The sequence below is a fragment of the Oncorhynchus mykiss genome, chromosome 5 (genome assembly GCF_013265735.2).
Source record: "Oncorhynchus mykiss isolate Arlee chromosome 5, USDA_OmykA_1.1, whole genome shotgun sequence".
NCBI classification, from domain to species: Eukaryota; Metazoa; Chordata; class Actinopteri; order Salmoniformes; family Salmonidae; genus Oncorhynchus; species Oncorhynchus mykiss.
In genome coordinates, this window is record NC_048569.1 from 17,125,859 (window position 1) to 17,147,779 (window position 21,921).

General features: G+C 41.3%; 1 protein-coding gene across 2 annotated transcripts; it reads left to right on the forward strand.

Moving 5' to 3' along the window:
• Positions 1 to 497: 497 nt before the first annotated feature.
• On the forward strand, positions 498 to 21,920 carry LOC100136246 (valosin containing protein). Of its 2 annotated transcripts, XM_021601254.2 has the most exons (18): positions 498 to 722; positions 5,508 to 5,619; positions 5,824 to 5,996; positions 6,114 to 6,256; positions 6,780 to 6,910; positions 7,163 to 7,294; positions 9,103 to 9,205; positions 9,470 to 9,603; positions 15,870 to 16,005; positions 16,246 to 16,358; positions 17,163 to 17,327; positions 17,561 to 17,683; positions 19,218 to 19,430; positions 19,664 to 19,842; positions 20,085 to 20,214; positions 20,487 to 20,642; positions 21,013 to 21,167; positions 21,414 to 21,920. In XM_021601254.2, the coding sequence occupies exons 1-18, from the start codon at positions 706 to 708 to the stop codon at positions 21,517 to 21,519; spliced, it is 2,421 nt and encodes an 806-aa protein (XP_021456929.1). In that variant the 5' UTR covers positions 498 to 705; the 3' UTR covers positions 21,520 to 21,920. The 2 variants fall into 2 exon arrangements, with proteins under 2 accessions (XP_021456929.1, NP_001117982.1); NM_001124510.1 differs by lacking the exons at positions 498 to 722; positions 5,508 to 5,619 and having other exon boundaries at positions 5,852 to 5,996.
• The last annotated feature ends 1 nt before the right edge of the window (position 21,921 follows it).

Below are 21,921 nucleotides of genomic sequence, written 5' to 3' on the forward strand. Positions count from 1 at the left end.
AAAGTGACTTACAATCAGTGCATTCAACCTGGAAAGGTGATGAAGAGTAGCCTGGCTGATGTGGCCCACGTGACTACACAGAGCTGGTGTCAGCCAGACAAGATGAGGGTCAGGTACCAAGATAATCCAGTAAACACTTCTTCAAATGAGTTGAGCACAAATTAAGTGTTCACTTTCACTTTTTACTGCAAAATGCTGGATATTGCACTGACTCACTTTTTCCCAAGTTGGCCTACTGACTGAAAGGCCCTCAAAAGCATTATTTTAAAAAAAAAACCTTTGGCCAGAAAAAGCAAATGTTTGTTTCCCAGACATCAATGATGGATAGTCATATACTAGTGTTTTTAATAAGAATCTCTATCTGGGTTGTGCTTCACAATCACAAAGCATTATCAACAATAACTTTGAAGTCTCATCTGAATTTGGAACTATGTCACCTATGGCATAATGTCAACCGCAGCGCCAATCAGAGGGTGCGTTCGTAAATTCACTCTGGCTATCTACTCCCATTTCAGAGCACTCGTCTGTGTGCCAGAGCGCAGAATAACTGATGAATTTACGAACACACTTAGCGCTCGCTGGCTCTCCAGAGTGAATTTACGAACGCACCCAGAGTTAGGTGTTGGTGTTGCACTCACTGAAGAGAAACACACGAGAAGAGGAAGAAATCAGGTTTTATTTGTTGGACATACCAAGCGGAGCACCATGGCTTCAGGAGGAGAGTAAGTTGGTGTTGCTAACTAATGTTGGTTTGATCTTTTCCTAGATAGAATCCGGTAACCAATAATGGTCGCTTTGTTAGCTGGCTAAAGTTAGCTAGCTTTCGGGTTCTAGTACAAATAACTAGCTAGCTACCTTTTAGGTAATATCGGTATGCGTTTTCTATGGATGTAGCTAGGCATATAACTAGTAGAAGAGAACAGAGAATACATGCAAATAATATTGTTCCAGAGTTATATGGTCGCAAGATTATACCAGTGCCGGTTAGCAAGCTAACCTTAGCCATGTCAAAGATAAAAGCCAGCCATCTACCAAACTGTTAGCTAGCAGCTTAGGTAGATAACGTTAGCTAGCTAACGTAGCTAACTGACAGCGACATGAATTTGTGTTTGTCATGTTGTGCCAACATTTGCTAAGTGATGTGTATGTATCTAGCTAATTTGACAGCGAATTTGCTACAATTAGGTAGTCAACTAGCTACCTAAATGAGCAAACTCGTGCTAATGACTGTCCACTAGCTCTCGCAGTTTTTCTTGCTGTGTCATGTGGGGCCTGCACAACACCGTTAGCTAGCTAGATGCACAGCTGAATGATGTAAACGTTTAGCAAAATATTAGCATTTTGTACAGTAAACATCAGTGATGCTCCCTTTTTTTTCCGTTCAAGAGTAAATATAAATCTTATGTAGTTAGTTATATGGTACCTAACAGCTACTACTCCTCTCCTGTAGGATATTGCTGAATTTATATTTAATGTCTTTAAGGAGGCAATTGATTTAGGGGTCCTGCCCATTTCTATGAACAGGCCTAATTTCTGTAATCCACAAACCAAACAAAGATCCTATAATTATAGAACATTGGAGACCAATCACATTAATGAACAATGATGGAAAACTACTTGCATCCATCTTTGCAGAAAGACTTAAAAAGGGTATTGATCAAATCATTGATGATACCCAGTCTAGTTTTATGAAGGGCAGACATATGTAATAATATCCGACTAGTTTTGGACTTGATAGATTACAATGAGCACCTTATGGCTTTATTTTATTTGTAGAATTTACAAGGCTTTTGATACAGTTGAACACTTATTTTTGAGATAATTTTTTTTGGTTTTGGTCAATGTTTTCAATATGACACTTTATAGTAATAGTAACAGCTCTTAAATTATCCCATGGAACCTCTGCGATTTGATATTAGAAGCAGAATTAAATAAGGATGCCCAATTTCTCCTTATTTGTATTGGTCACAAGTTATTGCACTTAATATCAATAAGGATAGTTTTAGGGGTATTCAGATACAAGATAAAGAGAATGTTAACAATTGTTTCAGGACACCACTTTTTTTGTCAAATAAGATCATAATGAAGTCAGGACAGCGATTGAGTGTATTAATGCCTTCTCACATGTATCTGGTTTATCTCTGAATATTAGGAAATGTGAATTATTTGCGTTGAAAACATGTGACTTAAACTCTGTAATATCCATGTAAAAGATGTGATTACATATCTTGGTATTGAAGTTTGCAAAGATCAGAAAGGGCCAACTTAAATGTCTCTCCTATTGTAGAGACAATTGGAAAAATATTTAACTCCTGGTTAAGTGATCTTTATCTAGATGTTTACTTTCGTCAAAATCTGAAGGTTTGTCCAAATTAGTTTATACCTCCCTTGCCTTGGATGTTCGTCTGTCAGTAACTAAAATGGTTGATCCTAAATTCTTCAACTTCATATGGAGGAATTAACCTTATTAAGAAAAGCTGTAATATGTAGCACCCAAAGTGAGGGAGGGTTGACTGCTCAGGATTTTAAAACCTCAAATATAATCTTTAAAATCAAATGCATACAAAACAATCTAAGAAATAAGGATTGCATTTGGAATATAATCCCTAATTTAATATTACAACAGATTGGTGGTCTAGAGTTCTTACTCAAATGCAGCCTTGATGTGGCTAAGATCCCTATTAAGCTTGCTAACTTTCATAAACAAGTACTTCTAACTTGAAACCTTATGTACAAATAACTTTTCCCCACATAGTAGATATACAAGCTGTGATAATAAAGACATACAAAAGCAAGTCTTTCTTTTTCCAGAACTAGTTTGACAACCGCGTTATCTGGGTTAAACAGTTATCAAATAATGATGGACTACCATATGATTATCCAGAATTCATGAGCACACACATTGTTACATTCACTCCTGAGGAGTTTCAAATAGTTACGGTGCTGTTCTTCTTTCAGGAGAATATAACGATACTCAAAGTGCAACTGCTGAGGATTTTGTAGCCTCAATTCAGCTAGAAGGAATTTACATTTTCCACACACACACAGTGCATTCGGAAAATATTCAGCCACCTTCACTTTTTCCACATTGGTACATTACAGCCTGATTCTAAAATGGATTTAATTGTTTTTTCCCTCAATCTACACACAATACCCCATAATAACAAAGCAAAAACATGTTTTTAGAAATGTTTGTAAATGTATTGAAAATAAAAAAACATATACATAAGTATTCAGACCCTTTACTCAGTACTTTGTTGAAGCACCTTTGGCAGAGATTACTGACTCGAGTCTTGTTGGGTATGACTCAAGCGCTGTCAGGTTGGATGGGGAGCATCGCTGCACAGCTATTTTCAGGTCTCTCCAGAGATGTTAGATCGGGTTCAAGTCCGGGTTCTGACTGGGCCACTCAAGGACATTCAGAGACTTGTCCCGAAGCTGCTCTTGAGTTGTCTAGGCTGTGTGCTTAGGGTCGTTGTCCTGTTGGAAGGCAAACCTTCTCCCCAGTCTGAGGTCCTGAGTGCTCTGGTGCAAGTATTCATCAAGGATCTCTCTGAACTTTGCTCTATCTTTCCCTCGATCCTGCCTAGTCTCCTAGTCCCTGCTGCTGAAAAACATCCCCACATGATGATGCTGCCACAACCATTCTTCACTGTAGGGATGGTGCCAGGTTTCCTCTAGACGTGACGCTTAGCATTCAGGCCAAATAGTTCAATCTTGGTTTCATCAGACGAGAGAATCTTGTTTCTCATGGTCAGAGTCCTTTAGGTGCTTTTTGGCAAACTCCAATCGGGCTCTCATGTGCCTTTTACTGAGGAGTGTCTTCCCATCTGGCCACTCTACCATAAAGGCCTGATGGTTGTCTTTCTGGAAGGTTCTCCCATCCCCACAGAGGAACTCTGGAGCTCTGTCAGAGTGACCATCGAGTTCCTGACCAAGGTCCTTCTCCCCCGATTGCTCAGTTTGGCCTGACGGCCAGCTCTAGGAAGAGTCTTGGTGGTTCCAAACTTCTTCCATTTCAGAATGATGGAGGCCACTGTGTTCTTGGTGACCTTCAATGCTACAGAAATTGTTTGGTACCCTTCCCCTGATCTGTGCCTTGACACAATCCTGTCTCGGAGCGCTACGGACAATTCCTTCAACCTCATGGCTTGGTTTTTGCTCTGACCTGCATTGTCAACTGTGGGTCCTTTTTATATAGACAGGTATGCCTTTCCAAATCATGTCCAGTCAATTGAATTGACCACAGGTGGACTCCAATCAAGTTGTAGAAACATCTCAAGGATGATCAATGGAAACAGGATGTACCTGAGTTCAATTTCGAGTCTCATAGCAAATGGTTTGAATACTTAATTAAATAAGGTATGTTTTATTGTTAATACATTTCCAAAAATGTCCAAACCTGGTTTCACTTTGTCATTATGGGGTATTGTGTGTAGATGAGGGAAAATATTTTTTTAGCATAACAAAATGTCAAAGGGTCTGAATACTTTCCGAAGGCACTGTGTAATGAAATCTCTGTCAAGATGTTACTATTCCCTCTGCTGGAATATACTGGAATGTAGCCCTAGGATAAGTGAACTGGAACAAAGTCTTGTTGTTGTCTGGGAAATATTGTATATCTAAAAGGTGAAAGAAGTATCATACAAACTCATTCATAGAATCTAAGACCTTTTATTGTACACAGATAAAAAATGGCTATTGATAACAAATGTGCATTTTTTTAGTTGTCCCAGAGACTCTTTTGGGACCGTTCTTATTTCAGAAGATTGTAGTGAGTTAGAAAATTTTCTTTTAAAATAAACTACTATTAATGTAAATTTGAAATACTTTTATTTTGATCCAAATTATATGGACCCCGATTTGAACTTTCATTGTTAATGTTTATTTTTCATGGAAGATTCTTTATCCATAAAATGAAGTGGGCGGAGAACAAACCTGTCTTCACATTGTTTAAGATAGAATTGAAACATTAGTTTGAAATGATCAGTAAGTTTAAAATCAAAAAAGCAATACGTACCATAATACTTTTTGACAAATTGAAAATGTATCTCGACATTTAATACCCCTGTCTGTTTGTTTACTGTTTGTATATTTCTGTTTTTCTATTTGTTTTGTGTTTCATAAAAATAATAATACTCTTCTTTCCTGTTAATTCTGCTAACTAGCTAACAGTGTGGCAAATTACATTTCAAAACCCATCAAAATAGAATGCCCATTCTAGTAGTTAGTTTCACTACTGTATAATTAGAAACTGAAAGCAACTGGCCAATAGTTATTCTAAGTTTCTATCTCTAGTCAGTAGGGACACTTTATTTTTCACCCAAAGAGACTACAGTTGATTTGAGCTCATTACATCACACTAAGGGTTAAAGGAAACCCTTTTATCGCTTAGCATAACTTTCCTACAGTCAACTAGCTTGTCAGTATGTACTCCCAGGTTTAATGATCAAGTATGTTACATCTTGCCAGCTGATATATTTAGCATCTCTTTGATTTTCCCTCAGATCGAAAAATGATGATCTATCCACAGCGATTTTAAAGCAAAAGACCAGGCCTAACCGGTTGGTTGTGGATGAATCTCTCAATGAGGACAACAGTGTGGTCTCGCTGTCTCAGGTGAGGCATTGGTGAGATGAATGAATGGGACTGGGACATTTTAGTGAACCCCCAGTCTGCACTGAGTGATACATATTTGTTTCACCAGTAACTCATTCATTCCAGTTTTGCGGGCTGTGTTAGACTGTTACATCTTCACTGTGGGAGGTTCTATGTTAAATCAATAGGATTTAGTGTCTGACTGATTTCTCTGTCCCGCCCTAGGCCAAGATGGACGAGTTGCAGCTGTTCAGGGGAGACACAGTGCTGATGAAAGGAAAGAAGAGACGGGAGACGGTCTGCATCGTGCTCTCTGATGACACCTGCTCCGACGAGAAGGTCCGCATGAACAGAGTGGTCCGCAACAACCTAAGAGTCCGCCTAGGAGATGTTATCAGGTGAGATGGAACTGGATAACTTTGGCATCAATGAAGCATCATGTGTAAAACCAGACCTCTGCTCCTCCAATGTACAGTAAAGCCCTGACATAATTCATTATTTTGGTGGTCCCACAGTATTCAGCCATGCCCAGACGTGAAGTACGGGAAGCGGATCCACGTTCTGCCCATTGATGACACTGTGGAGGGGATCACAGGAAACCTGTTTGAGGTCTACCTCAAGCCCTACTTCCTGGAGGCCTACAGGCCCATCAGGAAAGGTAACAGTGATCCAAACTCGGTCCTGTGGCCCCCCCTGCATGTTTTGTTTTTTGTCCTAGCACCACACAGCTAATTTAAATAATCAAAGCTTGATGATCAGTTGGGTATTTTAATCAGCTATGTAGTGCTAGGGCAAAAACCAAAACATACAACCAGGATGGGCCCAGGACCGAGTTTGGGAAACTGTGATCCAAAGGACAACCTGGGGTGTGTTAAGGCAGGCACAATAAACGTTTTGAAACTGAGGAGGTACTTCCTCCACTTGAACATGACCCTGTACTCCAGAATATGTTCAGGGTCATGTTCATTAAGGCATGATTTCTTAATGGAAAACAAGTATTTTTTTATTTGATAAGTACAGATGGTCCCTCCCTATTTCACTTCGATTCAGAGTGTTCTTTCGATTTGTGTACGAACAACCCTTGTTTGCTGGCACAGCCAGTGTGTCTCACAATATGATTATGAAAAACGCCAAGGACAGAGGATTAGGCATGTGGGTCAATGCTTAATCTCTGTTTGTAGGGGACATCTTCCTGGTGAGGGGAGGCATGCGAGCTGTGGAGTTCAAGGTAGTGGAGACAGACCCCAACCCCTACTGCATTGTGGCCCCAGACACAGTCATCCACTGTGAGGGGGAGCCCATCAAACGAGAGGTATTCGTACCAGCACTGCTGCAGATTTCTATAGAGCAGCAAGTCTCTTGTTACTACATCTTCAGTTGGATCTTGTGCATGAGAGCAAGTTAACATCAAAGCTGGAGTTTTCAGAGATGGGATTTTTCTTGATTATTCAGGAATTCCTGATTTTTCTGATCGTAGAAAACAATTTCTTACATTTGTATGCTATCTGTAGCCTTTTGCCCTAGTTTCTTATGCTTTACTAACCACATCTATTTCTGTGTTCAGGATGAAGAGGAGTCTCTGAATGAGGTTGGCTATGATGACATTGGTGGTGTGAGGAAGCAGCTGGCCCAGATTAAGGAGATGGTGGAGCTGCCCCTGAGACACCCAGCACTGTTCAAGGCCATCGGCGTCAAGGTGAGCTAAATACACCTCTCATCCTTCACGTCAAACCTTGTGTACAATTATTAGATACAGTGCCTTGCGAAAGTATTCGGCCCCCTTGAACTTTGCGACCTTTTGCCACATTTCAGGCTTCAAACATAAATATATAAAACTGTATTTTTTTTGTGAAGAATCAACAACAAGTGGGACACAATCATGAAGTGGAACGACATTTATTGGATATTTCAAACTTTTTAAACAAATCAAAAACTGAAAAATTGGGCGTGCAAAATGATTCAGCCCCTTTACTTTCAGTGCAGCAAACTCTCTTCAGAAGTTCAGTGAGGATCTCTGAATGATCCAATGTTGACCTAAATGACTAATGATGATAAATACAATCCACCTGTGTGTAATCAAGTCTCCGTATAAATGCACCTGCACTGTGATAGTCTCAGAGGTCCGTTAAAAGCGCAGAGAGCATCATGAAGAACAAGGAACACACCAGGCAGGTCCGAGATACTGTTGTGAAGAAGTTTAAAGCCGGATTTGGATACAAAAAGATTGCCCAAGCTTTAAACATCCCAAGGAGCACAGTGCAAGCGATAATATTGAAATGGAAGGAGTATCAGACCACTGCAAATCTACCAAGACCTGGCCGTCCCTCTAAACTTTCAGCTCATACAAGGAGAAGACTGATCAGAGATGCAGCCAAGAGGCCCATGATCACTATGGATGAACTGCAGAGATCTACAGCTGAGGTGGGAGACTCTGTCCATAGGACAACAATCAGTCGTATATTGCACAAATCTGGCCTTTATGGAAGAGTGGCAAGAAGAAAGCCATTTCTTAAAGATATCCATAAAAAGTGTTGTTTAAAGTTTGCCACAAGCCACCTGGGAGACACACCAAACATGTGGAAGAAGGTGCTCTGGTCAGATGAAACCAAAATTGAACTTTTTGGCAACAATGCAAAACTTTATGTTTGGCGTAAAAGCAACACAGCTGAACACACCATCCCCACTGTCAAACATGGTGGTGGCAGCATCATGGTTTGGGCCTGCTTTTCTTCAGCAGGGACAGGGAAGATGGTTAAAATTGATAGGAAGATGGATGGAGCCAAATACAGGACTATTCTGGAAGAAAACCTGATGGAGTCTGCAAAAGACCTGAGACTGGGACAGAGATTTGTCTTCCAACAAGACAATGATCCAAAACATAAAGCAAAATCTACAATGGAATGGTTCAAAAATAAACATATCCAGGTGTTAGAATGGCCAAGTCAAAGTCCAGACCTGAATCCAATCGAGAATCTGTGGGAAGAACTGAAAACTGCTGTTCACAAATGCTCTCCATCCAACCTCACTGAGCTCGAGCTGTTTTGCAAGGAGGATTGGGAAAAAATGTCAGTCTCTCGATGTGCAAAACTGATAGAGACATACCCCAAGCGACTTACAGCTGTAATCGCAGCAAAAGGTGGCGCTACAAAGTATTAACTTAAGGGGGCTGAATAATTTTGCACGCCCAATTTTTCAGTTTTTGATTTGTTAAAAAAGTTTGAAATATCCAATAAATGTCGTTCCACTTCATGATTGTGTCCCACTTGTTGTTGATTCTTCACAAACAAATACAGTTTTATATCTTTATGTTTGAAGCCTGAAATGTGGCAAAAGGTGGCAAAGTTCAAGGGGGCCGAATACTTTCGCAAGGCACTGTACATGCCTAAAACTGGTTTCTTGTTTTAACCATACATTTTGATTTGGTTTGTTTATGCAGGTGAATGACTTGCTGTTGAATTACATTTTCATGTAAAACATTTTTTATCACTTCTAATTTTCATTCAGCCTCCAAGGGGAATCCTGCTGTACGGACCCCCTGGAACAGGAAAGACTCTGATCGCCCGTGCTGTGGCGAATGAGACTGGAGCCTTCTTTTTCCTTATCAATGGTGAGAGACTGAAGGACAAAAGCTTTTGTTATTTTTCATCAGCATTTTGTTAAATTCCATTTCAATTCAGTCAATGCATGAAGTGGATTGAAATTCCATTAAAAATACTTAAATGTTTTTAGTTGGAATTTCAATGCAACTGACTGAATTTTTAATTTATTGACCCTAAATCTGTTGTTCATTGATGGTCAGAATTACACATTCAGTGTGTTTGTTGTCAGGACGTTTCCGAGTAGTTGAACTTGTGCCTGCTAAATGTTTCAGGGCCTGAGATCATGAGTAAACTGGCCGGAGAGTCTGAGAGTAACCTGAGGAAGGCCTTCGAGGAGGCTGAGAAGAATGCCCCTGCCATCATCTTCATTGATGAGCTGGACGCCATTGCACCAAAAAGAGAAAAGGTGGGTTCACATCTTCTGATACAGTTTCCTTCTCATCCAAAAGACCAATGTTCTTCAAACCTGTCCCAAGTCATGTTCGTTAGGGAGAAAGTTTTGAAACTGAGTGAAACGGGAAGGCACTACCTGAACTCAAGTTTTGCTACAATGTGTCCTACTGAACACAACCCTGGAGGCTCACAGGGTGTGCAGGCTTTTTTTCAAGCCCAGCTCAAACACTTTTAAAAAAAGTTGAATCAGGTGTGGTAGCACAGGGCTAGAACAAAAGCCTGCACGCCCAGTTTGTGATACTGTGATACTAAAATGTTTATTCTCCTGAGCCATTTACTGTGTTCGTATTCGTATCTTTTATTATTTCTGAATGTTGCATTGTTTTTTAATTTTTTTTAATTTATTTTTTGTTGTTGAATTTTTACCCCTTTTTCTCCCCAATTTCGTGGTATCCAATTGTTGTAGTAGCTACTATCTTGTCTCATCGCTACAACTCCCGTACGGGCTCGGGAGAGACGAAGGTTGAAAGTCATGCGTCCTCCGATACACAACCCAACCAGCCGCACTGCTTCTTAACACAGCGCGCATCCAACCCGGAAGCCAGCTGCACCAATGTGTCGGAGGCTACACCGTGCACCTGGCAACCTTGGTTAGCGCGCACTGCGCCCGGCCCGCCACAGGAGTCGCTGGTGCGCGATGAGACAAGGACATCCCTACCGACCAAGCCCTCCCTAACCCGGACGACGCTAGGCCAATTGTGCGTCGCCCCACGGACCTCCCGGTCGCGGCCGGTTACGACAGAGCCTGGGCGCGAACCCAGGGACTCTGATGGCACAGCTGGCGCTGCAGTACCCGGGAGGCCAATGTTGCATTGTTGAGAAGGAACCTGCAAGTAGTAGTGGAGAGTCGCATGTGCGTACCGATAGGATGCATGGGGTGTGAGTAGCTCCGTTTTGTACCGATAAAACTGGTTATATGTAGAAGCCAGACAACAAAGTTTTTAAATCAAGCCTCTAAAAATCGATAGATCAATATATCCCCAAGCAACTGGGAGAGAGTGAGAAGTCAGTTATGTTTAACAGCGACCCAATCAGTTGGTTAAGCGAACGCGACGGCACTAATTGAACAAGCCATGGCTTCCCCCAGAGGAAAAGACAAGGAGCAACTTGGAGATGCAAACAATGGTAATAAACAGCTAAAGGATATCCAGGAAAACATAGCTAAAATACTCTCAATGCCCATCAAAACAAACAAACTGCTACAAGCTGTTGTTAAAAAAGTAGTCTATCATGTCATACATGCACATACAAGGCGTGTGCATGAATGAACAAGACTACAAAATTAGCCTTCTGGTAACAAAGTTGCAAACTTTAGATTAATTGGATCAGCAAGAAATCAGAATGAGACCAAACAACAGGAGAATATTGTCCTGCCAGAAGACGAGGAAAAGGGAGACGTTTCCAGCTACCTGGTCAAATTGATAAAAGGAACTTGACGTGAATATATCACCAGAGGATCTGGAACGATAGCATAGGATGGCGTGAAACAGAAGAACGCTAAATACCCTCGCATGGTAATCGTCAAGCTGTGGAACTATCAGACCAAAGTCAACATGCTGACTGCACAGGGGTGAAAGGAGATCAAAATCCATGGCCAGTCCATTCGATTCATCCAGGACCTGTCTGCTAGGCTGAGAAAAAACCTGCACGGATTACATTTCCATCAATCACTGGAAGAAATTGGAATCAAATCTCAATTTAGCTTCCCGGCAGTGCTATGGGTATGGAAGAGAACGCAAAGGATGGAATTCACAAGCACTGATGAAGTCCTAAACAAGCTACAAGAAACCTTTCCCGTTGAAGGAGAGCCACCTGCCCTGAGGAGAGGAAGGATCAGGAAAAAGTGATAAGCACACTAGGCTACATACCTGGTCTAGGCTACATACCTGGTCTTGGGCGTCACATACAATATTCTTTCCCCCTCCCCCAATACCATATTATACTTTGCTCAAGTAACTGCTGTTCTCTAGGAAGTAACGATAGCAGTAGCTGATGCCAATGGGTTACATGGACACTGAAAAGAAAATACAAAAAAGGAAATATAGCATGTATGTCAATAACTATTCTGTGGGTGGGTGGATGTTTGCCTGTGCATATAAACAAAAACATCAACGCAACATGTAAAGTGTTGGTCTCATGTTCCATACGCACAAAAAGCTTCTCAAATTTGGTCCACAAATTTGTTTACATCCATGTTAGTGAGCATTTCTTCTTTGCCAAGATAAACCATGATTTTTACACAGGTGCACCTTGTACTGGGGACAATAAAATCCCACTAAAATGTGAAGTTCTCACACAACACAATGCCACAGATATCTCAAGTTTTGAGGGAGCGTGCAATTGGCATGCTGACTGCAGGTATGACCTCCAGAGCGGTTGGCAGAGAATTTAATGTTAATTTCTTTACCATAAGCCGTCTCCAAACATCAATTTAGAGAATTTGGCAGTAAGTCCAACCGGCTTCACAACCGCAGTATGGTGTCGTGTGGGCAAGCGGTTTGCTGATGTCAATGTTGTGAAGAGTGCACTGCGTGGTGTTATGGTATAGGCAGGCATAAGCTACAAGCAACGAACACAATTGTCTTTTATCGATGGTAATTTGAATGCCCAGAGATACAAGGATGAGATTCTGAGGCCCACTGTTGTGCCATTCACCCGCTTCAGCATGATAATACACACCCATGTCACAAGGATCTGTACACAATTCCTGGAAGCTGAAATTGTCCCAGTTCGCCCATGGCCTGCGTACTCACCAGACATGTCACCCATTAAGCATGTGTGGGATGCTCTGGATCGATGTGCACGACAGCGTGTTCCAGAACCCGCCAATATCCAGCAACTTCGCACAGCTATTGAAGAGGAGTGGGACAACATTCCACAGGTCACAATCAAAAGCCTGATCAACTCTATGCGAAGGAGATGCGTCACGCTGCATGAAGCAAATGGTGCTCACACCAGATACTTCTCATCCACGCCCATACCTGTTTTTTGAGGTATCTGTGACCAACAGATGCATGTCTATATTACCAGTCATGTGAAATCCATAGATTAGGGCCCAATGAATTTCAATTGACTGATTTCCTTTACATGAACTGTAACTCAGTAAAATCTTTGAAATTATTGCATGTTGTGTTTATTTTTGGTTCAGTAATAATCAAACTCACAGGAACTATTTTAGCAGGTAACCTAAATCATGCATTCAGCTAGTGAGACAGACATGGAAATAAAAACAAATAAAAAGGCATTCAAGGAACCTCCAAAGAGGCTGAAAAACAATCTCTACAGGACACCTGGAGATTATTATTCCCAACTACAAAAGACAAAAAAAATAACAAAAGCTCGAATAGCTTTTTCAAGAAATGCACTCAACATTATACTGGGAGCTAAAATCGATAATATAGTGATATCGGATCATTCTCCTGTATCATGCTTTTACACCAACAGAAAATACACCAACAGAAAATACACTTAGTGACAGAATATGGAGAATGAACAGCGCATCTTCAAGACCCTACATTTTATTATATATGTAAACAAAAAATGAAGACCTTTACAAATGTGGACAAAGAAAAGCAGACCCCCAACATCATTTGGGATGTTTTTAAGGTGTACATTATCAATCTCCTAATTATCAATCTCCTAATCTCATACTCTGCAAAAGTAAAATCTTGAGTTAGAAATGTAAATTTAAAGAAATAAATCTTTGAAAAAGCCCATCATTTTTTTTTTTTTTTACAAGGTAAAGAAGGAAATACGATTTCTGAATTTTAAGCAGGAATTTACTCCTTGACGAGAGCCAAAACTACAGGTTAAACTCAAAGCATACTATTTAATGGGAAACAAACCTGGTAAACACCTCGCAGCCCTCACAAAATTAATACGCAAAACCAGTTAGTTTAAAAAAAGGATAAGGATACAAACGCTTTAAAATCAGAAACAATGCTATTAATAATTTTAAAAGCTTTATTAAAATAACCTTTGGACTGATCCTATCCTTAGACTCAACAACCTTCACGCAACTATCAGCAGAAAAAATGACAAAATAGAAATCATCCAGCAATAAATATATTAGACAATTAAAACATTCACGGAGAAAAGCACCAGGGATGGATGGCTTTCCTATAACATTTTATTTGATATTCTGGGACAAAGTAGCACCCCTATTTATTCAAATGACAACACGCATCACTAAATTCAGTGCTTCTGAGTTCCATGTATCAAACTGTTATTTCAGTTATATTAAAACCAGGAAAATCTTGAGTCTGTAAAATAAAAAAATTCTTAAACAACGGTATGGCAGAAGTATTACCAGACTTGACACACAAACAGGGTTTGTTAAAAATAGACACTTACAAACAAAGACATGTTTTAGTATAATACAATGTGCTAAGAAACAAGATGGCGATTCATCAATAATGACTATTGATGCCGAAAAGGCTTTCGACGGTCTTGAATGGCCTTTTCTATTAACTTTTTGAAGCATTCAACTTTCCAGCTGATCGTACATTTCGCAAAAATATATACAAATGATATTGCTGTAGAAAGGGGTACGAGACAGTACTGTCTCCACCCTCCTGTTTTGGACTGGCAATGGAACCGCTTGCAAAAATAAACAGGACCTAAACATAACAGGTATTAGTAAACATGAGTATAAACTAAACTTATTTAACGACAATCTCCTGATAGACCTGAATAATATTAAACTCAATGCCTCCTTGTTAAAAATATTCTCAGAATATTCTAAGATCTCAGGATATAAAATTTACGTGGAAAAAAAAACGGAAAAGGCAATAGGAAAAATAACTGGTGGACCACAAAAAAATATTAAACGTAGGATGCTTAAGTGACAACACATTCTAATATTGAGACTCTTTGCTACAAGACTCGAAATTGAACTCCGGTGCATCCTGTTTCCATTGGTCATCCTTGATGTTTCTACAACTGGATTGGAATCCACCTGTGGTAAATTCAATTGATTGGACATGATTTGGAACGGCGCACACCTGTCTAAATAAGGTCCCACAGTTGACCGTGTATGTCAGAGCAAAAACCAAGCCATGAGATCGAAAGAGTTGTCCGTATCGCTCCGAGACCAGATTGTGTCGAGGTACAGATCTGGGGAAGGGTAGCAAAAAAATGTCTACAGCAGCAAGGTCCCCAAGAACACAGTGGCCTCCATAATCCTTACATGGAAGAAGTTTGGAACCACCAAGACTTCCAAGAGCTGTCCGCCTGGCAAAACTTAGCAATTGGGGGAGAAGGGCCTTGGTCAGGAACACGATGGGCACTCTGACAGAGCTCCAGAGTTCCTCTATGGGGATGGGAGAACCTTCCAGAAAGAGGATGTTTTTCAGCGACAGGGATTGGGAGACTAGTCAAGATCGAGGCAAAGATGAACGGAGCAAAGTACAGAGATCCTCGATGAAAACCTGCTCAAGGGTGCTCAAGTCCTCAAACTGGGACGAAGGTTCACCTTCCAACAGGATAACAACCCTAAGCACACAGCCAAGACAACGCAGGAGTCTGAATGTCCTTGAGTGGCCCAGCCAGAGCCCGGACTTGAACATCTCTGAAGAGACCTGAAAATAGTTGTGCAGCGACACTCCCCAGCCAATCTGACAGAGCTTGAGAGGATCTGCAGAGAAGAATGGGAGAAACTCCCCCAAATACAGGTGTGCCAAGCTTGTAGTGTCATACCTAAGAAGACTAGGTTGTAATACTTAGGTAAATGTGATCAGTTTACTTCATTTTTTAGTAAAAAATTTAAATGAACCTGTTTTTGCTTTGTCATTATGGGGTATTGTGTGTCGATTGAGGGGAAAACGGTTTAATCTATTTTGGAATATGGCTGTAACGTAACGAAGGGGTCTGAATACTTTCTGAATGCATTGGATGTTTATAACATCGAATTGTAATACATATAGAATCGCGGGAATCGCAGTACATATTGTATCGGCACCTAAGTATCGTGATATTGTATCATAAGGTCCCTATCAATTCCCAGCCCTACCTGCAAGTCAGCATTTTGTTGGACGGTGTACATCATGTGTGTCCTGTACATGCAACTAATACAACTTAAAACATGGGTCTCTAGGACCAGGGTTGAATGACACTACAGTAAATTCTCTATAAGATGAAACTCTTATACCCTCTACCATAAACTTGACCTCCTTGGGGTCAACAGAAAAAGTAATTAACCTTCTGTATTGTCCTGTGTAGACACACGGTGAGGTGGAGAGGCGTATCGTGTCCCAGCTCCTCACACTCATGGACGGCCTTAAGCAGCGTGCTCACGTCATCGTCATGGCAGCCACCAACAGACCCAACAGCATTGACGCCGCCCTCAGGCGATTTGGTAAGATCCCCCAGTGCACTTGTAGACCTAGGATGTAACAGGTTCGCTTCTTAAATCAAGTTCTTAGTTTTGCCAGAAGTCTCTTGTATTTGACTAATATCTTCATCCTTTTTTTAAATTCTTTGTCATTACTGCTTGTGAATCAGCAGGGTTGGTGGTAACATAGAAATAAATTGGAATTGAATCTATTTATATGCTGGTTAGTGAGGCTGACCTTAACTGTGTGATGTTTCTCCTCAGGGCGTTTTGACAGGGAGGTGGACATTGGGATTCCTGACGCAACAGGCAGACTGGAGATCCTTCAGATCCATACCAAGAACATGAAACTGTCCGACGATGTTGACCTCGAGCAGGTGTGTGTGTATATAACACTACTGTAATTTACAGAGTGAGGTTGTTGTTACGAGAATTTTGTTCTCAATGTTCTTAAACTGAATTTCAATTAAACTACTCAGTCTGCAACCCAGAGTTTGTAAGATTCTGGTTGAATGAAACAGACAGAGTCCCAGCTTGCAATAGTCAGAATGTTTACTCACGAGAGCGCTCTGAAGTCCATTATACACAAAGACATCCATTTTATAACTTACGCACATAAGTCCACACAAACAGTAGATATCCTACGCACATACATACACGCGAACAGTAGGTGAGTTGTATCCTTTTCTCACCACTGTTTATCACTACCCAGCCAACAGTTCCATTCCCCCGAGATTAGAGGAACCTTGAGAAGGACTCCCTGTCCTATCATAAGTTTCTCAGAGTTCTAGCCAGGTCGGGTCAACCACAGCTGAATTGTTCTCTGTATTTTCTTAGGCACACACTGTCTCGCCTATACACTGTCTCGCCTATAAGTCTTAACTTGTCCTATACACACACATTAAATAATTCTAGTCTTATGATTCAAATACATTTCACTCCATTATACAGTGACAGGGTAGAATACTTTTAGTCATTATCTTAACATTACCTTATACATATAAATCATTTAGTTACTTACCATTACCGTAAACATATAAATCACATGAATTTCTATTATATCAGTTGTCAATGAAACATTTTGTGTATGTAAGGTAGAATGAAAAGTTGAGAGTGGGTTTAAGTGAAGTCCCTGCCATGTTGATACTGTATGTGTGACCATGTCTGTCTGTGTCCTCCAGGTTGCCAATCAGACTCACGGCCACGTGGGTGCTGACCTGGCTGCTCTGTGCTCTGAAGCCGCCCTGCAGGCCATCCGGAAGAAGATGGATCTCATCGACCTTGAGGACGAGACCATCGACGCAGAGGTCATGAACTCCCTTGCCGTCACCATGGACGACTTCAGAGTAATGAACTGGATTATTTTCTCCAACACACACAGCACTCAAAGTAGCTTCTACTGTACTGAGAACTTTATTCACCCTTCGGTTTTTCATCACTATGCAAATCTGCTGCATCCAGTATTTGTCTTTTTGCTAATGGTCTGAGGACAGCTGTAACTATTGAGCATTAGAACCAGTCGTAGCAGAGAATCGTTAAGCCAGCTGCACTAACCAGTTGTATGTGGGTTGTGTTTCAGTGGGCTCTGAGCCAGAGCAACCCATCTGCCCTGAGAGAGACTGTGGTGGAGGTGCCCAACATCAGCTGGGAGGACATCGGTGGTCTGGAGGATGTCAAGAGGGAACTCCAGGAGCTTGTACAGGTAGGCCATGTTCTAGTCGTGGGGTATGTTACTGATGAGATGTAGATTTATATACCACAAAATCTAATGTCATTTGTTGATTTTGTATCATTCATTGAAAGAGTGAGGAGTCTGAATGATGAATCCCTTTACAGGTGTTATCATTCTACAGTGGGTCCCCTGCAGCGTACGTTCAAACCTGTGATTAGAACGCTTATTTAGAACGTCCAGTTTTGATGATGCAACAGTCAGCATTTGAGCTAGCCACACTTTTTTTCCCTCACAGAAACATTTGTCACAAACAGTCCTTAAAAAGTTATGTCCTGAACGTGACCAGTTTATTGTAATTTTCAGACATTCACAGAAGTAGCGATAGCATACACAATAATCCAAACTGGAAAATGTCGCCTACATTAGTCCTAGTGCTAACTGAGGAAAGACTGAGGAAACCACAATATGAATTAGCTAATAGCAATTACTATTCATAATTCATCACATCACGGGTGAGCTCACGATTTGATCTAAATAATTGAGTAAATCACTTTCTAGAAATCGTAAGTAATCAGACCATGGGTAGTTTGTGCGCGCCGCCATGTTTGTTTTTTCTCGTCAACCAAAGATACGAGGAGTTTGGTCTGTTTACAGTATGCATCATGAAGAGGGTGTGTCGTCTACGATAATTCACTTCCCTTCATTCACTTCTGGAAGTTTACCCTTCACTTCATAATATCTTTTGTCTGACAGACATTTACTTGACACCCAGAATGCATTGTATGATGTCAACAAACATGGCTCCACACATAGCTGGCAAATAGCTTAGCATTAGCTCATTATAATCAGTAGAACATTCAAAAAGTATTTTACACACATCATAGGTATCCATTACAATCTATGCAATAATCAGAATGCATTATTTATCACCAGTACTTGAAAACATGTGAATAAAACTGTAAATACATTATGCTCCATACATACCTACTGTATGCTACAGTAGAAACAACAACACGATATACAGGATATAAGACACTAACTTTGATAGGAACGCACACGTCTAAAGTTATTATTTGTAAGGAAAACAACAAGCAAGGCACTGCAAGCACCAAACAGAATTTCCCAATTTGTGCAAGTCTGCACAAATGTCTGCATACTTGATCTGCAGAAACATTGGTGAAGTGCTTGGGCTCTCCTCGAAGAGAGAAGTTTGTCTTGGTCAGTAAAGCCTCAGACATAAATTGTCCTCAACACTGAAATGTGTTACTTCTATGTGAATTAATGAGGAGGTGGAACAGACCACAATTCAAACTGTTGTTAAAAAAATATTACTTGTTAGAAATAATTTTAAATTGTCAAGTGGAAAAATAGCCTTCAGATAATTAGCAGGCAGCGCGTGTTAACTGTCCTGTTGCCAAACAATCCCATTTTGGAACAGTGAGTGCATTCTGACATCACGTGCATAAAACAATTCCTGCCGGGGAGACTGTTAGAGATTATTTGGAACTCACATGAAAAGCTTAATTAATGGTTTGTCTAACCTTCACGATCTTCTTCTCTTCAGTACCCAGTGGAGCACCCAGACAAGTTCTTGAAGTTCGGCATGACCCCATCCAAGGGCGTGCTGTTCTACGGACCCCCAGGTTGCGGTAAGACCCTGCTGGCCAAGGCCATCGCCAACGAGTGCCAGGCCAACTTCATCTCCATCAAAGGGCCCGAGTTGCTCACCATGTGGTTCGGCGAGTCTGAGGCCAATGTCCGAGAGATCTTTGACAAGGTAAGGCTAAACCGATTTATCGAGATTCCTCTAACCTCATATTTACCTGTATTTTATGTTGTAGTTGTATATTTTTTTTAATCAATTGTATGACATCTAATTTGTGTGTTACACATGCACAAAAGATGGTTAATAAATGTGAGACACTTATTTTCTTTTTCCATTGCAAAACGTTTTCTGTTGTGTGCCCCAATGAACCTATATCGTACCCTCCTAAACCCTCGATCTTCCAGGCTCGCCAGGCCGCCCCCTGCGTGCTCTTCTTTGACGAGCTGGACTCCATCGCCAAGGCGCGTGGCGGCAACGCGGGTGATGGTGGCGGAGCAGCCGACCGTGTCATCAACCAGATCCTGACGGAGATGGACGGCATGTCCAGCAAGAAGAACGTCTTCATCATCGGCGCCACCAACAGGTTGGCCATCATCACCTCAAAGAAGAGCACTCTGCTTCACTGTTAATTTGAGTTTAAAAAACATTTCTAGCACTAGGCTTGCTGCTCTACACAATATTTTATGGTTTTACTTGCAATGATGTTATGTGGTAGTCTTCCCGACCTCAGTTGATTGCACTTTGTTCTTAGGTGGACAATAAGGTACTGTAAAATGAGATAGAAATGTAGGTTAAGCTAAATGACTAAACTGTGTGCCGTACTAGGCCTGATATCATCGACCCGGCCATCCTGAGGCCCGGCAGACTGGACCAGCTCATCTACATCCCCCTGCCAGATGAGAAGTCCCGCATCAACATCCTCGGAGCCAACCTCAGGAAGTCACCCATCGCCAAGGCAAGCCTATTTATGTGTATCTGACCATGCGCTGACATTGTGCTGACTGAACTGTTTTTCCCACCTCGGTCAGCATGTTCTGATTTGAGGGGTTGGGGCTCATTAAATGTCTTCATTCCAGGCTGGGCTACATGTAATGGGTAGAAAATGGATTTGTGGGAAAAGTTGTTCATATGTAAATTGCTGTGTGTGTGAAACAAATGTATTTTATAATCCCATTTACTGTTTGATCTTTGTCTGGAAGTACTCCCTCTACCCCTGTATGATTAAAGGATGTGGACCTGGATTTCTTGGCCAAGATGACCAATGGTTTCTCTGGAGCTGACCTGACAGAGATCTGCCAGAGGGCCTGTAAGATGGCCATCAGGGAGTCCATCGAGAACGAGATCAGGAGGGAAAGGGAGAGGCAGACCAACCCCTCAGCCATGGTGAGTTTAGTCACTAATGAATCTATATTTGTTCAATGATGCAGTCTAGACTATAGCTAACTTTGTGCATGTGAAGCCTGGATAATGTAGGATCTGGGCAAATCACCAGCAGATTTAATTTCAGGAAGACACAAAACAACATTTCTGTATTCAATATTAAATGACTGAGTAAATCAACTGGGACATTTATTTGATTTCTATGCATTATGTATACACAGAAAGTTTTTATTTTACAAGGGAGAAGGGATGATGCATTTAACCTTAAACTGATTTACACACATACCGGAGGAAGAGAAGGCGTGATTGTATTTTATAGATAAGTTCTTTAACCCCCCCCCTTCACCTCTTTCTATCCCTCTTGAACCCACAGGAGGTGGAGGAGGACGACCCTGTCCCAGAGATCCGTAAGGACCATTTTGAGGAGGCCATGCGTTTCGCCCGCCGCTCCGTCAGCGACAACGACATCCGCAAATACGAGATGTTCGCCCAGACGTTACAGCAGAGCAGAGGCTTCGGAAGTTTCCGGTAAGCAAAACGCACATAATACATAGCGGATGATGGTGTTGAATAATACTGTTACCTATCTCCGCTCCCATATATCCTAGATACACCACCACTGGGGATTTTCATTCAACTTTTCTTACAAAATACATCTATTCCATGTACAGCTAACAAGCCATGTGTTTTACATAAGGAATGTACTGACAATGCCAAGCTGGCTCCACCTGATATTTACTGTAATGAGCAAAACAATTCCTGTCCTCGTCTCAGGTTCCCCACTAACTCTGCGCCAGGGGCCGGGCCCAGCCAGGGCTCTGCTGGTGGCAGCGGTGGCACAGTCTTCAACGAGGACAACGACGACGACCTCTATGGTTAAACCACACCATGACCCACAGTGGACCAAAACACAACCACTCTGTGGACCAAAGTTTCCTCATATACATTCTGGCAAATCTGTACAATGCCGCACAATATACACAAAAAAATCCCATTATTTACCAACCTTTCTCATCCCCCTTTAATAGTTAGACAGCATGTTGCAGCTTGTCTGTGTTCTGGCACTGCAGGACTTTTTCAAATCTTGTATGGATTTAAGGAGGGGGGGCAGAAGCCTGTGTGAGTACTTCTGACTTCATATGTGCAACTAATGAAGGATATAAAACTAGCCTGTTATAGAGGGAGGGGAATTGCTTATGACTTGTAATGTATGAATATATAGGGTTTAAAACATTTAAATTGAATTGTACGAAATTAAAACAATAAATTAACTGGTGAATAG

Bases quoted from the DNA above. Each gene is read 5' to 3' on its own strand.
- LOC100136246 (XM_021601254.2), top strand. The intron at 6,257-6,779 runs GTAACAGTGATC...CTCTGTTTGTAG, and splicing joins CTACAGGCCCATCAGGAAAG to GGGACATCTTCCTGGTGAGG. The intron at 20,215-20,486 runs GCAAGCCTATTT...GTATGATTAAAG, and splicing joins GGAAGTCACCCATCGCCAAG to GATGTGGACCTGGATTTCTT.